General features: G+C 51.7%; 4 protein-coding genes across 4 annotated transcripts; 2 read left to right on the top strand and 2 right to left on the bottom strand.

Annotated features, from left to right (window-relative positions):
• Nucleotides 1-1,525: 1,525 nt before the first annotated feature.
• Nucleotides 1,526-3,823, bottom strand: PMZ80_008563 (uncharacterized protein; the record flags this gene model as incomplete). The annotated part of the gene is made up of 8 exons (XM_064876963.1): nucleotides 1,526-1,931; nucleotides 1,981-2,416; nucleotides 2,467-2,575; nucleotides 2,642-2,790; nucleotides 2,843-3,245; nucleotides 3,292-3,461; nucleotides 3,509-3,551; nucleotides 3,599-3,823. 8 exons carry the CDS (start codon nucleotides 3,821-3,823, stop codon nucleotides 1,526-1,528), a joined length of 1,941 nt encoding a protein of 646 aa, XP_064727350.1.
• An 892-nt stretch (nucleotides 3,824-4,715) lies between these two features.
• On the bottom strand, nucleotides 4,716-7,646 carry PMZ80_008562 (uncharacterized protein; the record flags this gene model as incomplete). Its single annotated transcript, XM_064876962.1, has 1 exon — nucleotides 4,716-7,646. One exon carries the CDS (start codon nucleotides 7,644-7,646, stop codon nucleotides 4,716-4,718), a length of 2,931 nt encoding a protein of 976 aa, XP_064727349.1.
• A 424-nt stretch (nucleotides 7,647-8,070) lies between these two features.
• On the top strand, nucleotides 8,071-10,716 carry PMZ80_008561 (uncharacterized protein; the record flags this gene model as incomplete). The annotated part of the gene is made up of 2 exons (XM_064876961.1): nucleotides 8,071-8,235; nucleotides 8,284-10,716. The coding sequence occupies 2 exons, from the start codon at nucleotides 8,071-8,073 to the stop codon at nucleotides 10,714-10,716; spliced, it is 2,598 nt and encodes an 865-aa protein (XP_064727348.1).
• Nucleotides 10,717-11,289: 573 nt separating this feature from the next.
• Nucleotides 11,290-13,091, top strand: PMZ80_008560 (uncharacterized protein; the record flags this gene model as incomplete). The annotated part of the gene is made up of 3 exons (XM_064876960.1): nucleotides 11,290-11,563; nucleotides 11,610-11,771; nucleotides 11,821-13,091. 3 exons carry the CDS (start codon nucleotides 11,290-11,292, stop codon nucleotides 13,089-13,091), a joined length of 1,707 nt encoding a protein of 568 aa, XP_064727347.1.
• Nucleotides 13,092-14,249: the final 1,158 nt, after the last annotated feature.

The following is a 14,249-nucleotide window of genomic DNA, read 5'->3' as shown; positions in this document are numbered from 1 at the left end:
AAGATTGAAGAAAAGATTACAAGCATGCAAAGGCATCGCACTTGCACAGGAAGAAGAAGGAGTGCGTGCCTGGACGAGACGACTTGTAGCAGCAGGCAGGGAGTCTACGTCTTGGCATCCGTCACTATCATTTAAGCCTAAGTTGTGGTTATTCCAACCCCTTTCTGGACATTCTGTTCAAGTCGCGACTTCTCGGTTTCTAGTTCGCAGCACTCGAAGAATAAAGTCAGCTTCTCTTCAGCATGAAAGAAGCATAGAGCATACCCTCGTTAAGCCCCGCAACCTGTCGTCAGTACGTCCAACTGGACCGCGAGATCGCATCCTCCCAGGATTCACAAATCCATCCACATTGCAGAAGAGTGCATGCACGCTTCGACGTCGTACGTGATGTTCGAGCCTCTTTACTCCTTTGAGACGTATGAGCAGGCCATCAGCAAAGAGGTGACCCCCTGGTCGGCCTCATTGTCCTTGCACCACACTGCTCGAGAGCAAGCCTAATCCACCAAGGACAAACACCATCAGAAGCGCCATAGCGATCAAGGACGCGTAACGTCCTGCACAGCCATCTCGCTTGTTGGTAGTGGCACTTAAAGCGGCCTTGTGTTCTGACCACGTCCTCAGGTCTTCGTCATTGTCGTCGTCAGAGACTTGACTCCATGGTGCAGACAGAAGTTCAAAGGCCTCTTCTTCGTCCCCGTTCCTGAGCTTCGCATGCCTTATTGGTGGTCCAGCTTCTATGACAATATTTTGCTGTGGACTTCTATACGGCTCGAAGTTCTGCCACGCACGACTTCTCCAGGATTGACTCATCTTTCCAGGCTATGCATTGTAACGGATAAAGCTAGTTGCACTCGCGATACGGAATCGACGACCTTGATATTCATGCTCTTCTGCGAGTACCGTACAATCATGCACATTGAGCTTGGCCACAAATGTCCTGTTGCGGCAGGCGGACATGAGGAAACCCCCACCTATCCAGCCAGCAGTGGCCCGCCGAGATGGTTGAAGCTGTGAACAAGCTTTGCTCCAAGCTTCGGGTGGCATGCATGAAGTGGGGTAAGTGGGCGGAAACATGCAAGACCGGAGTACCAATGGGAAGCGTCAGTGGGAGCACGCGCCTGATGTGCCTTTAGCTAGATAGCTGTGCTCACCGACGTTCCTTCTACGTAGCTGGGGCGAAGAGAGCATAGGGCAGGCGCAATATCATGTTCCGGAACTGAGGGAAGTAGCAAGACGCTACAGGCAGTGCCGAAGTCAAGTATTCTAAGTCAAGTACCATGGCTCCTCATGTACCCACCAAGCATGTTGCGTAACTTGACGGCCTGGTAGGTGTGACAACCGACCGAGTACCGATTATCTGTCGTAGAGAACAAGCTCGTTGATACCTGGTCTAACAAGATCTATCCTCGGCACCCTCAACGTGCATAGCCTTCAGAATGTCCTTCGAAGACTGCTGATTAGCGAATGTCTAGCCAGTGCTACTAGGAGCAGGAACACCGGGTCCACCAGCATTACTCATCTTCGGCTACCCAGCACCAGTGCCATTACTGCTACCGAACGGCCCCTGCTCATACCCAAACGTCTCCAGATCAGTAACAAGATATTCCCCAGTAAGCGTGTTCCTGGTCATATTCGTCATGACCGTCATTCCGTTCTTCAGCGCGCCAGACTCAACAACACCGCCCCCGACAGGTCTCTGCAGGGCACCCGCACCAGCCATAACCGTGAAGTTCGCAAGACTGATCTCATATGGCAGACGTTGGACGATCGATGGGATACCGAAGTATTGCGCGTCGACTTTCTCCTTGGAGATGGTCAACTCGTAGTAGCCTCTGTAGTACACGTCCTGCCATTGCAGCTCTTTATTGGCGTGAACAAGCCAATTAGAGTAATTGTTTGCGGCGACGTGGGTGATGTTCTGGCCAAATGGGCTGTCATTATGTTAGCATGCACACAGAACAGGTGTATACTGGGCCTTACCAAGGAGAGCTGACGGCAGTTCCAGCGAACTCGACACCGACCGAGCCAGCACCAGTCGACTCATCGTACGGATGCTCATCCAGCCAGATAAGATCAGACACCCAGGACATGTGCGAGTCACCAGCCATGACGATGTTATTAGTAATATTGTTCTCATACAGATGCTGGAACGTCCTGTTCCTGTTGGCCTGGTAGCCATCCCAGGCATCGTAGTTGAGCGGGTTAACATTGCCCAAGGCGATAGATGAATTCTGGCGGGAGAATACAGTTTGACTGCCAATGAGACGCCATGTTGCGCCTCTCTGGTGAGACTCGGTGAGCTGGTTGTAGAGCCAGTTCTCTTGTCTGCTACCCATCATGCTTCGGCCGGCGTCGTTCGAGATTTGGTGGATGTAGTCCGTGTTCCAGTAGAGGTCGGTGATACTTCGATCGTAGTCTTGAGAATGTTAACAAAATCCCCAAAACGTGATTCAAAGAGTTGCATACCTCTTGTGTCAAGCATCATGAGGTCGAAGAGGGTGCCCATGCTGAAACTTCGCCAAATTCGAAGGTTGTCGTCCATTTCGACCTGCCGAATTGGCATCCATTCGAAGTACTGTACATAGTCAGTCAATGTCCAACAGGCATTGCAATATGCGGCAGGTGCTAAGGTCTTGCTTACTGCTCGCACAGCATTCATCTTGCGTTGATCGAACGAGATGTATTCGCCACCGAACTCAATGTCATATTGGATGAAGCTGGCTTCGGTATTGTTCTGATCTGCCATGCCATCGCGCCACGTGTTGTCGCCGACTTCGTGGTCGTCCCAAACTTTAGCAGTTGTTAGTAATCGCCACAATCCCTCTTGTGCAGGCTCACGAACCTGGTATCCACGCATAATTCTGGAATGAGTCGATAGAATCCAGATCAGCTCGATACGTGGCGTGTCTCTTGCGGTAGTCATAGAGCGTCCTAAGCTCAGCATTTGGTTGAGGGATGCGGCCGATGGACCATCCCCAGCCGTACGCACCTTCGGCATACTCGTATATGAAATCGCCTAGATGAACCACAAAGTCCACGGAATTCTTCCGAGCAGTATTGCCGAATGCAGAGAAGAACCCGAAATTGTAGTTCGAGCACGAGTAGACAGCCAGATTGACAGCTGCGGTGTCATCGTCGGCTGTTGGAGAGGTCTTCGTGCGTCCCACCGGGCTGTAGTTGGTCGAGTTGCAGACTCCGAAGCGGTAGTAGTACTGGGTAAAGGGTTGCAACTTGGTTGCTTCGACCTGTTGTCCTTAGCTGGGTGTCCATCCATTGAGACGTCATATGTACCTTGATGGTATAGTCGATGTCGGAGCTGGTATACACCCGACCTGAAGTGACAGGCTTGGCCATGTCGGCTGATGTGGACACCTGCCAGTCCACACAAACGGGAGCTGTAGAGATAGAAACATATTCCTCTGTGTCATGGTTGAATAGAGGCACAGTACCGCTGACGGTGACTAGTTTGGTTTTAGCATTCGTCCGCCGGATCTGCCAGGGCACTCACCGTTGCTCTTGTCGTCGTCGTACACCGGCGAGCATCGTGTCCACTACACGCATTAGCACGAGTCTTGCGAATGTGCTATGCTTTTCATACCAGCACTACAGAGTCAGGATACGGGTCACCACTAGCAACCCCGTGGGTGAAGTTCAACTGGCTTGCATTGAAAGGTGTTGCATAGTTCGAGCGACGGACAACCTTATGGATCGCAATTCCCATGAAAGGATGATGCTCGGAAGGAGAACGATAGTTGAGGTTGTTCGTCCATTTCGCGGACACAGCAGCCACAAACGAGAGGACGGCAGCACTTTGGAGCTTCATGGTCACAACAGCTCAACTGGAACAGCACGACGAAGTCAAAGGCAAGTTCAAAAGACTCTTCTGAGCTTCGACTTTTGTAGCTGATGAACGCGATTTTCTTTTGCCAGCTGCATGGTCGTTCCTGGCTTACAGGGTTTGATGCAACTAGTCTGTCAACCAATGGATCGGAGACGTGGATGGGACCAACACTCCGGACAGTTCGACATATACCTGGTAGCAAGTACATACTGCGAACCAGCTAGAAATCCACGTGCTCGACTCGAGCATGCATCTCACGAACCAGTTCGCTCGTAGAGTATGCAAGATGCCTATCGTGCAGGACCCCTAGCTTTTATGAAGCCAATAACAACTACTGCAGATGTCAGCGAGTAGGCGAGCTTCCTCTTTGAGAAGTTGAGAAGCTAAGAAGCTTCGTTAGGCGCATCGCCGAGACCGGCGACGCTCGTAGACTCGCCAGTTTCTCGGAGGATGACGTCATTGCGTCTTGCTCTAGGATTGAGCTGAGTACATGCTTCAGATCAGGTCATACTGTACCGTCGTTATGGTTGAGGGGTTGCGGAGGGTGGAATGACATGAAATGTCGGGCCTAATTTGCTCTCATTCATCATCTGCCAAACTATGCGCACGGCCAGCTCGTCCTACAAGATTGCAACATCCAATATATTTTCGAGCTATGGCGTTGTTGAAACTGAAGCCTCCTCGAAACTGTGATCGATAGGCCACTGTGGCCAGTTGTTGCCAGTTTTGAGGACCGCCTCTAGATCTAGGTTCGGCGGAAACCATCTTTCGCGCCTTGTGTTTGCCTTGTCACCTCCTTCCGCAGCAGCACGAGCAGCCCTAGTGGTTCTTGCCTTCTTTCCTTGTGACGAGAAAAGCTCGTCTCTTTGCTGCTCTAACCTTCGATCGAAAAGTGCGATGGATCTGACATATGGTGCGACGTCGGCTGCCAGTGCGGAACGGGGTAGATCAAGGGATGGGGCCAGGCGTCCTTGAGCGGGGGAAACACAGGCCGTTCGACACTGAGAAGTTCCAAACAAGCAAAGGTGAGTGGTCTAACCTGACTTTTGTCCTGACATGCAATCTTGGCATGGACAAGCTCTACCCTCTTTGTGAATATCTCAGCAACAGGCCTGCCATCGAAGGTAGGCACATACAACAAAGGATGCACGGAAGAATCCAGCATCTCAGCGTCGCTCATGACCTCGAGCTCATCCAGTGTCTCCTGCATCGTAACCGATCTTGGCCAGTTCCGCTCAATTGGCGCGGTCTCATGCAATTCGTGTACGGCGGTGTCTAGCCATGTTCCGGCTAAGTTCATTCCATCTTCTAAACTGTGGGGCAGTTCTGGCAGTAGATTGAGGCCCTCACGAAAGGTATCCTTACTGAATATACGCTGCCTCGGTTGATCTGCGCTACTGGACACTGGGCCAGAGGTGGCATTGAAAAGTGGAAGCCAATCAAGACCACATTTCTCAGAGCCTACAGCCATCTGGCACCAGAAGTCGAGCTCAGTCAATGTCGCTCGGAGATCGCAGCCTTTACTCCGATACAAGCTTTCGATTGCTTGAGGCTGGATGAGATGTCCTTCCGCGGCAGCAACATAAGTGAGGTATTCTGAAACGGCATCAGCCTGGGGTGTCACGTAGGTCAATGTGGTGTGTAGATCCAACTCCTCCAAAGGAATGTTTTGCAAGTCATTGCATGTCAGCACGACCGGCCGTTTTGAGTTCTGGATTAATGACTGCACCCCTGCCCAAAAGCCCCTGTCATCCTCAAATATGTGATCAACTTCCTCAAAAAGGATGAGGGACTGTTTTTGCTCCTTGCTGGGTTGCGGTGTGGTAGTACGGGTCGCTTGTAAAGCTTTTCTCTTTCCTGGGCCTGTAAGAAAGGCTGCCACCGATGGCTGAGCTGGCTCTTCTTGGCTTGAGGGTAATTCCGTTTCGTTTAGAACACTTGAGTCTCTGCTGAGTGGTTGTCCTCGCTGCACCATGTGGTTTTGTGCCATGTCGCCGACTTTGTCGAAGATGTCCTTTTGGCTCCTTCGCATGCCAGCGTGGATCTCGAACACCTCGAATCCTAGTTGTTTAGCAACAGCGTAGACAGATGCAGTTTTACCACAACCGTTTGGTCCAACGATAATGATAGCATTCTTGATCTTGTTCGAGTCAAATTCTTGACTATCGTCGACAATGAAGTCATCCAACTCGTCATCACGTTTCTTTTGCCTTTTCCTCCTTTTGGTGGCAGGTCTATATTGTGTCGGGTCAAGGCCTTGTTTCACATGATGGACGGCTAGACCGCGCAACCAGTCGTACAGATTATAGCACTGAGGTTGGAGGACTTGTTCCCATGATGTAGGCGCATACTGCTGCGTCCAGGGAAGTGGACCAGGTGCCTCAACACGGTCAAAAGCGCTGACAGTTTGGAGCGCATGCGCTCTTGCTGCCGCCAAGGCATGAACTCCCTGCGCAGACCCGGCCGGGAGTACTTGAGCTAGAGCAAGTTGCGCCGTTGTACATAGCCTTTCAGGCGACAATACTCGATGCTGAACGTTCGATGGCTGTGATAGACTAGGAGTGAAGCAAGACAACAGACTCTCCTTATCGTTGATGTGACATCCTCGCGCTTTCGACTTGCGCCCACTACGCGCAATATCCGTGGCGCTAGCTTGCACAGTAGTGACTGTGGTCGGACGGACATGCTGGTAGGGAAGAGGTGGCCAAACGGGTTTCTCAAGCTGCAGATCTTTCGAAGCTGCTGGTTTGTTGGATTTGAAAACAATATCCTTCCAAGCAACTGGTGGCTTGACATCCACTCCGGGGGGCTCCTCGTCGGTTGTGTGGCCGCTGATATCTGTACCAGCTGAAGCTACGGCACTGTTCTCAGGCCTTTGTCCTGCCAAGCCAAGGAAGAAAGGGTGCGTAGTCTTTGCTGCATTGCTTTCTTGTACACCTTTCCCTGGTACCCGGGGCTCAATCTTTGAACTGACATTCCTTGATGGCTTCGACAATATATCTGTGATCTTGTTTCCGAATAGACCGGGCTCCGAGGACAGATCACGATATTTGATGACAACGACAAGCGTCTGGATAAATTTCCCATTCTTCAGTGTCAGATTCTTGCTGTTTTTTGCAGTCTCTGTTGACCTCCCACTGCCTCTCGGGGTTGGGGGGGTTGCTTGGAGAGCAGATGGTCCCTCGAACAACGTTCCACTGGTGCTTATTTGCATGACCTTTTTCCGAGGTGTCCTCTGCTTCTTCGGCGTATTGGATGCCTGCATGCACTCGTCTTGCCGATTCGTCTGCTGATTTTGCTCCACGACTCCATCTTGAATTGTCTTTGCCCTTTCTGCCGACTTCGACTTTGGCGGCCTTCCTCTCCTTCGTTTTGGGGTACTCTGTGGTGCAGCAGACAGTACACCGGATACTGGCCCCAAATCAGTGTGATTTACCTGAGCTGTGCCTTGCGGTACTACTGTTGACGCTCCGTCTCGAGCTTCATCCCCCGGTAACATCGTCTCTTGTCTGCTCTCGGACGCTGGTCCTTCAGGTTCCTGGCTTACTCTCCTCCTTTTCCTGCGATCACCAAGCACATCAAATGCGTGAACGACCTTTGTTGCTCGGCCATCCTGGTCCTCGTCCGAGTGATCGGTATAGACAGGACTGAGTTCGCCATGACCCTGCCGAGCAGCGGCGTTATGCTCTTGTGGCACACTCGAAGGCGGAGTCTCTTTTGAATCTGTTTGCGTATCCGTAGTTCGCGGTTGCAGAGAAAGTTCGTGTGCCCTCTGCGTCGTTCTCTCGGTAGGTACTGGGTCCATTATTAGGTCGATGACCAGAGAGCAGTGAGACACATGCCTGGTTTCAAGAAAGAATACATCAAGTTATACGTGGTGGTGTGCGCATGCTGGCTCGGCCTTATGGCGTCGACAACCGACATGTGAGCTCCTGATCAAGCTGCAATGATCATAGTCCCCTAGTTGTGCTGTTTAAGGTCAACGTAATACAAAAGTGAAGCCTAGCAAGCCCAGTATCTGGACCCGTACATGCCGTAGTAGAACGCGTTCACGGAAGGAACGCGTCTTCACGTCATGGCGCACCTGCCGAATGATTATTATCGGAGTCGGCAAACCTTCTATTACACGGATCTGATAGAATATGATGCCCCAGGCATAGACTCGGCTTTTGCGCAATGGACAACTTTTTTGTCCATGAACATCAGCAGCCTGGCGTTCCAGCAACACCATGGAAATTGGTGAGCCGACCGTGCTGGCCAAGCTGCCTCGTGCTGGCCTTACGGGTGATGGGCAGACAAAGTTCTGTCAGGTGTATGGCATCCGCAATCAGCAGAGGAAGAAACGGCATGAAATTTGTGCCGCAGTGGATGGAAATTCTCTGAACGTCTTCGAGGTGCGCTTCAGCAGCCAACACTCAAGGGCTATGTTAACGGTCTACTAGGTGGTCAATGGCAGGAACATAGCGTCCTGGCCAGTTCCGCCCGATGTTGCTTTTGTCAGCAAACCCTACTCAGAGCGAGTCCATACCAGCAAGGATTCATTTGTTCGAAGGTCTTGGTGCGCAGTGCAACGGCGAGGGAAGACGTCTGTCCAGTATTACGAGCAAACGAGGAAGGGCTCCGACACTGCTGTTTCCACGAAGTCCCACTTCCTGAAAAGCCAAGCAGCAATCCTTAGCATTGAGCCTGCCAACACAATCGAAAGAGAGGTCCTCGCTGTACAAGAAGATGGTCACCTTACCGCGTTCTCCGCAGATGGCGATGCTGTCAGATACGCATGCTCACTCAGAGACCCACAGCATGCGGTCAAGTTCCTGGCCCTGCAGTCCATGTCTAAGGTAGGAGCACAGTTCTCCGTACTCAAGTCGAGACAAGATTTGGCGGCGACCTTACCTGACGAAGCACTTTGTCTGGCTGCTGTCTACCAGAATCGCGACACGAAAGATCTATACCTCGGGATATGGGCCTTTGCTCCCACGACGGCCGCTGCTGATTCAAACACGCCTCTCGAGCCACTGTTACGGCATGTCCTTGACCAACAGAAGTCCGGCTCTTTGAAGAAAGCAACTGTGGAGTTCACCTCTAGCAACAAGAAGCTCGACATTACTACATCGACCTTGGTCAGAACACTTGACATCACGACGGCCGTCCCGCAGAAATTGTCAGACCGCAAGCACCTCGTATCTGACTCATTGTCGCATCTAGATTTGCATCCCGAAATCACTCTATACCTTACTTCCGATAAGCTTCAGGCGTACAACAAGAACTTCGGTGCGTTGCAGGCAAGCTCCCGCCTAAATGTTTCAACGCTGAAAAGGAAACGTGATGGCGAAGAAGCACAACGAATAACATTAATTGCATATTTCTCTCAAATAAAGAGGGTTCTGGCCTCCGGTGGCAATCAGCTCTTGGTCTTCGACCTTCATGTGAGAGATGGTAGCCAGAACCCGTTCAGACAAGGATCGCTCCTCATAGGCAACATCCTACGCGGTAACGACAAACATGAGCAGACGGATAGGTCAGTCCCTCAATTCACGTGCTCAATCGGCACAATTGAGCATGAACGACAGATCAAAGACTGGCCTATCATCTCCAAAGACCTGGATCAGTTGGCCGAGCAAAAGGACGCAAAAGGCTTTGAAGAACGATTCAAGAGCGCTTTCAATCTGCAGAGGCCGAAGGATCTCAACTCATCAAAAATGCCCGGAAGCAAGCAGAACTATCTCCTCTCCAAGATCTTCGCGTCTACCGCTACTGATAGCGAAGCCGTATCCCAACCCATCAAGGTCGGTCTTCTGCTTCCGGACCTGCTGAGATGGTGCATTAGTGGCGGTCTGCTTGAAGGTTGTCGGCTTGCCTCTGCACTGCAGCTCGACCCAGCCGGTATAGATTCCCTGGCTGTAGCTCGAGCTCTTCTCGAGGTTGGTTCGCAGCACGAGCTGGTAGAGCACTATGTGCAACAGTCGCCATTCCTTCCGCCAGAGGTGTTGACCTTTATCGCAAGATCTTTGGTCAACGAAGCACTTCAGCAGTCCGAATCGGAGGCCACAAAACTGCTACAAGATGGCACCGAGATGGAGACCGACGATGCTGCACCAACGCAACAACTAGTGCTAGGTTCTCGTCCGGAAATGAGCGCGAGCACGCCAACGACCACATGTCTAGCTCACACGCTGAAACGGCTGGCGTTTGCCGGGCCAGTCATAGTATCGGAACAACTGCGAAGCTCGTCTTTCGGACAGAGAGAGATATTGGCCATGATTCAATTTCTGCGGCAGCAGCTTTTCCTTGGTGGCTACTCTCGACTGGGAGAAATGCGCAACTACCCGAGTCCGCCTCCATCAAATGCTGGCGATGAAGGTGATAATGACCTTGTCTTTCACCGACAATTATCGCTGCAGGGGATTGTTACTCTACTGAACGGCTGCATCGATGCCCTCGGACCAATTGGTATACTTGGGTCAGCAGAAGAAGGTGCATTTATCGAGAAAATGGTGCCAGAGCTTTTATCGGAAGTGGCCAGCGCCAGTCAGGCTGTGGAGGATTCGAGTTTCCTACAAGGCATACTTCGCGAGACACTGCGATATGCCGAGTCTGTTGAGCGCCAGCCCTTTGAGGTTCGGTCTAAAGTGGAGAACAAGGATGGCAATTCTGAGGGGAAGGGTCGAATTGTTACGCTGTATTCAGAACCAGAAACTACAGAAACTGGGGCGCTGTCCGGGTCGGCGCTGCCACTCAGCTTAAAAGCTGAGGAGGACATCGACAAGTTCAAAGTACGAAAAGGAGGTCAGTCATACCACCGTTCAGCAAGAGAAATCGGGATGCTCAAAGATAGACTGAAGTCGCCCTACTCTTTTGAGCGATTAGTCTTGTAGGAGTAGAATAGTCTCTCAAGCCTTACCGGTACCCGCGCATAGATTGCAACGGCTTCTTTGTTACTCCAGAGATTGATCTACCCCGTTCATGGTGGTTACAAGGATTGTAGCGGTCCAATGTTCCTGCATGTTATGGAGGGACTTAGCGTAGGCGCGATGATCGACAGGGAAAAGAGAACAGGCGAGAACAGGATCCTCCCACTCCAGCCACAGCAGGCATGGGATGAACCCATAACCATCGCTGCACTTGTACACTACTGTAGATGCTTCGCTCCTGCCAAACTCACGTCAAAACGAAGTGTGCTGTTCAACCACAGTAAGATCGACCCTCGGCGCCCAACGAATTATCACAGTCACTCAACATAGTCTGCATCCAACGCACCCTCAGGCGCCTAACATACAACGACCATCCCCCTCCACAACAGTCTTCGTTGAGTGCCAGCCAAAAGCCAACTTCGAGCAAGTCACACCAATAGAGCGTTATCGGAGAGGCAGCAACACCGCGCACAGCGATGGTCAAGACTTGCGGTCCATACTTATAACACCCGCTTGCACTGGGTTGCATCTGGCACAATGGCTTCTTACCCAAGCGGAACAGCCTACCATGCAGACTCGGATGCGGATGACGAGTTCGAACAGAGGAGCGTCATGACCTCGCCGACACAATTGCATACAGATTCAGAGACCTCCTCGGAACCTCCTTCGAATGAGCACACTCCTACCACTTTTGGCGCAGGCTTCGATGATGGTATACGACCGAGAACAGTTATTACAGAATGGCTACCGGAAGATTGTGCTCATTTCATAGCAAGCATGGGCTTGCGGCAATACTCGGACGCTTTCATCGGTGAGACCGATTCTGCTACACCAGCTACTTTGCTAACATCCTGTAGAACATGGCATTGACGGCGAGGCTCTGACTGCACTCAATCATGACGAATTGAAAGAGATGGGAATTACAAGCGCAGGGCACAGGTTGAAGATCCTCAAGGACGTGTACGATATCAAGGTTCAGCAGGATGTACCTATCAAGCCGGATGAATATGTACCACTATGTAAGTGATTTGCGACACCCGCGCATGAATGTATCTAACAATTGTGCAGCTGCTGAAAAGAACCCTTCGCAAGAGCCAGCTACCAAAGACGATATCCTTAAACTCACGAGCGCCATTATGAGACTGCGCGACGAAAGAATCGTACAATTAGAGACTCAGCTCACCAAACTTGCTGACGACTCACGAAAACTGAGAACAGAACTATGGCCATTGTTCAAGATGGTCAAAGAGAACCAGCCTCTCCCTTACAGACCCAATGAGCCCAGTATGGGTAGTCCAGAATACGTGCCGGAGACTATGGTGTCCCCTCCTCTTCCATCCGCCGAAGCAGAAAAACCGAAGAGTAGTCTTACAAGAACTTTTAGCAAGAAGCTGGGCTTAACCAGCAGCACACCAAAGAACCACTCGCCGACACACTTTCCAAATACCATTCACGAAGGTAGAACACCACACGATGACAGGCCGACCGGCCTACAGCCCTCCGCTGCAGCATCCGCAGCCAGTAACCAGTTAACAGCAGGCATGCAAGGCGGATTGGTAATGCCGCACCACTCTCCGAACCCGAATTCACCCACGACACCAGGCCATCAACACCAAGCCCTTTCCTCCAGATCCTACCAACGCGATAACTCAACCTTCAAAGGCCGCTACGACGGCGCAGACGACTCCTACCACCACTCGATACCGACTCCTCCCCTAACCGGAGCAGCACTAAACAACTACCTTGAATCACAACAACCTACTCGATCCGCGACCACGGCAGGCAACAAGCTAACGAACTCCAACATCTCGAACGCATCAACACTCATCCCCTCCCGAGAAATGTCCGCCTCTGTCCCACCACAATCCTCCTCCGGCGGCCTCCGCCCCTCAACCTCCACCAACACAAACTCAACCTCCAACTCAAAAAGCGAAGTCGACGCCGACGACCCCTCCGTCCAAATCTTCAAATCCTTCCGCGTAGCCCTCGACGACCCCTGCTGGAAAGTCCTCCCCGCCGCCCTCCGAAAATACAACATCAACGCCGACTGGAGACAATACGCTCTATACATCGTCTACGGCGACCAGGAGCGGTGCGTCGGGTTAGAAGAGAAGCCGCTTGCCCTCTTCAAGGATTTAGATCGGGAGGGGAAGAAGCCTATGTTTATGCTGCGGAAACTTGCTAATGGGATTGGGATGGTGGGGGATCTACCGGCGGTGGCGGGGAGTACGATTCGGCCGCAGGGGCAGGGGGGTGGTGGTGGTGGGGGGTTGCAGAGTAGTGCTGCGAGTGTGAGGACTATGGGGCAGGAGAGGACGTTGCCTGGGGGGATTATATGATATGGGTGAATTAAGCTAAGCATGGCGCTGCAGGTGGTCAAGGGTGGACGGACGGGTTTAAGCATTTCGTCACGGAAATTGTGGGTCGATGGTACAAGGAAAGGGATGGGGTTCACTTCTTGTCAGATTACGATATGAATGGATGACGTTTTTGATTCATTGCTGCCTTTTTCGATCTCATGTTTAAAACGCGCTTTCTCCTCCCTGTTCACGAGGAACCATATCTGGCGCGTAGATCCACTCCGCACAAGGACCGAGAGTCTCCAAACGCTGCTTCCGATTCAAGGCGCGTGCGAGCACAGATATATTGACTGATATGCCCTAACAGTGCGTCTATCATTCTAACACCTTCGTTTTCCCCTTCCGCAATTCCATTTCCATTCGCCCAAGGGCCTTGGTCGTGACTGCTCGAGCCATAACAAGCTCCGCAAGAAGCGTCGTTGCTAGTCTTCAAGGCCTAGTCGGATTCCGGTATCGACTTGAATGTTTCTATCACTTTGATGCTTCCAAACTTGAGCGGACATTTGGGAACGGACAATCCGGTGAAGGACAAATTGAAAGACCAATTGTTCAGGCGTCACGTCGAACAAGGAAAGGTGTGGAGTGTGTGTGTGGTAAGGATGGATATGCCGGCGTGCTTTTTTCGCTGAAGAGATGACGTTGGTTCATCCTGTATGGTTGGAGAGGGAGATTGCTCTTGTTGGTTGGTTGATGATAGACCTCGCAGGCCTCGTCCTTTCACCTCTTTCACTGACCTGAGACTTTTCAAGCTCCCTCTCTAGCTTTTGGTGTTGGGACTGGACTCTCATGCTTCTCCTCGAGCCATGTTCGTCTCTGGTGTAACAGCCCCATCTATGCGTCCGGTATTCTGGCCATTTGATGAACCTTATACCGCTACTCCCGGTCCCACGTGATCGAGAGTCTCCAGTGTTGGGATCCAATAACTTCGCGCGTCCATTGCTGTCGATGGCCGAGCTTCGGGTCCTGTTTGGAGCAGACTCTTGTAAGGCCTACAACCGTGTGCGACCAGCGGCAGCATTCCAAGGCAGTGTTACTAACTCTGTGTAGAACATACATCCCATAGAACGCGTGCTAGGAGTGAACCGGATGCTGTAGCGCAAATGTCAGAAGCGTAGGCGCTTGTAGTTGGGCTGATGT

This window comes from Knufia obscura (genome assembly GCF_036327395.1).
Source record: "Knufia obscura strain CCFEE 5817 isolate CBS 148926 chromosome Unknown scaffold_11, whole genome shotgun sequence".
NCBI lineage: Eukaryota > Fungi > Ascomycota > Eurotiomycetes > Chaetothyriales > Trichomeriaceae > Knufia > Knufia obscura.
This window is presented reverse-complemented; position numbering and strand designations above follow the sequence as displayed.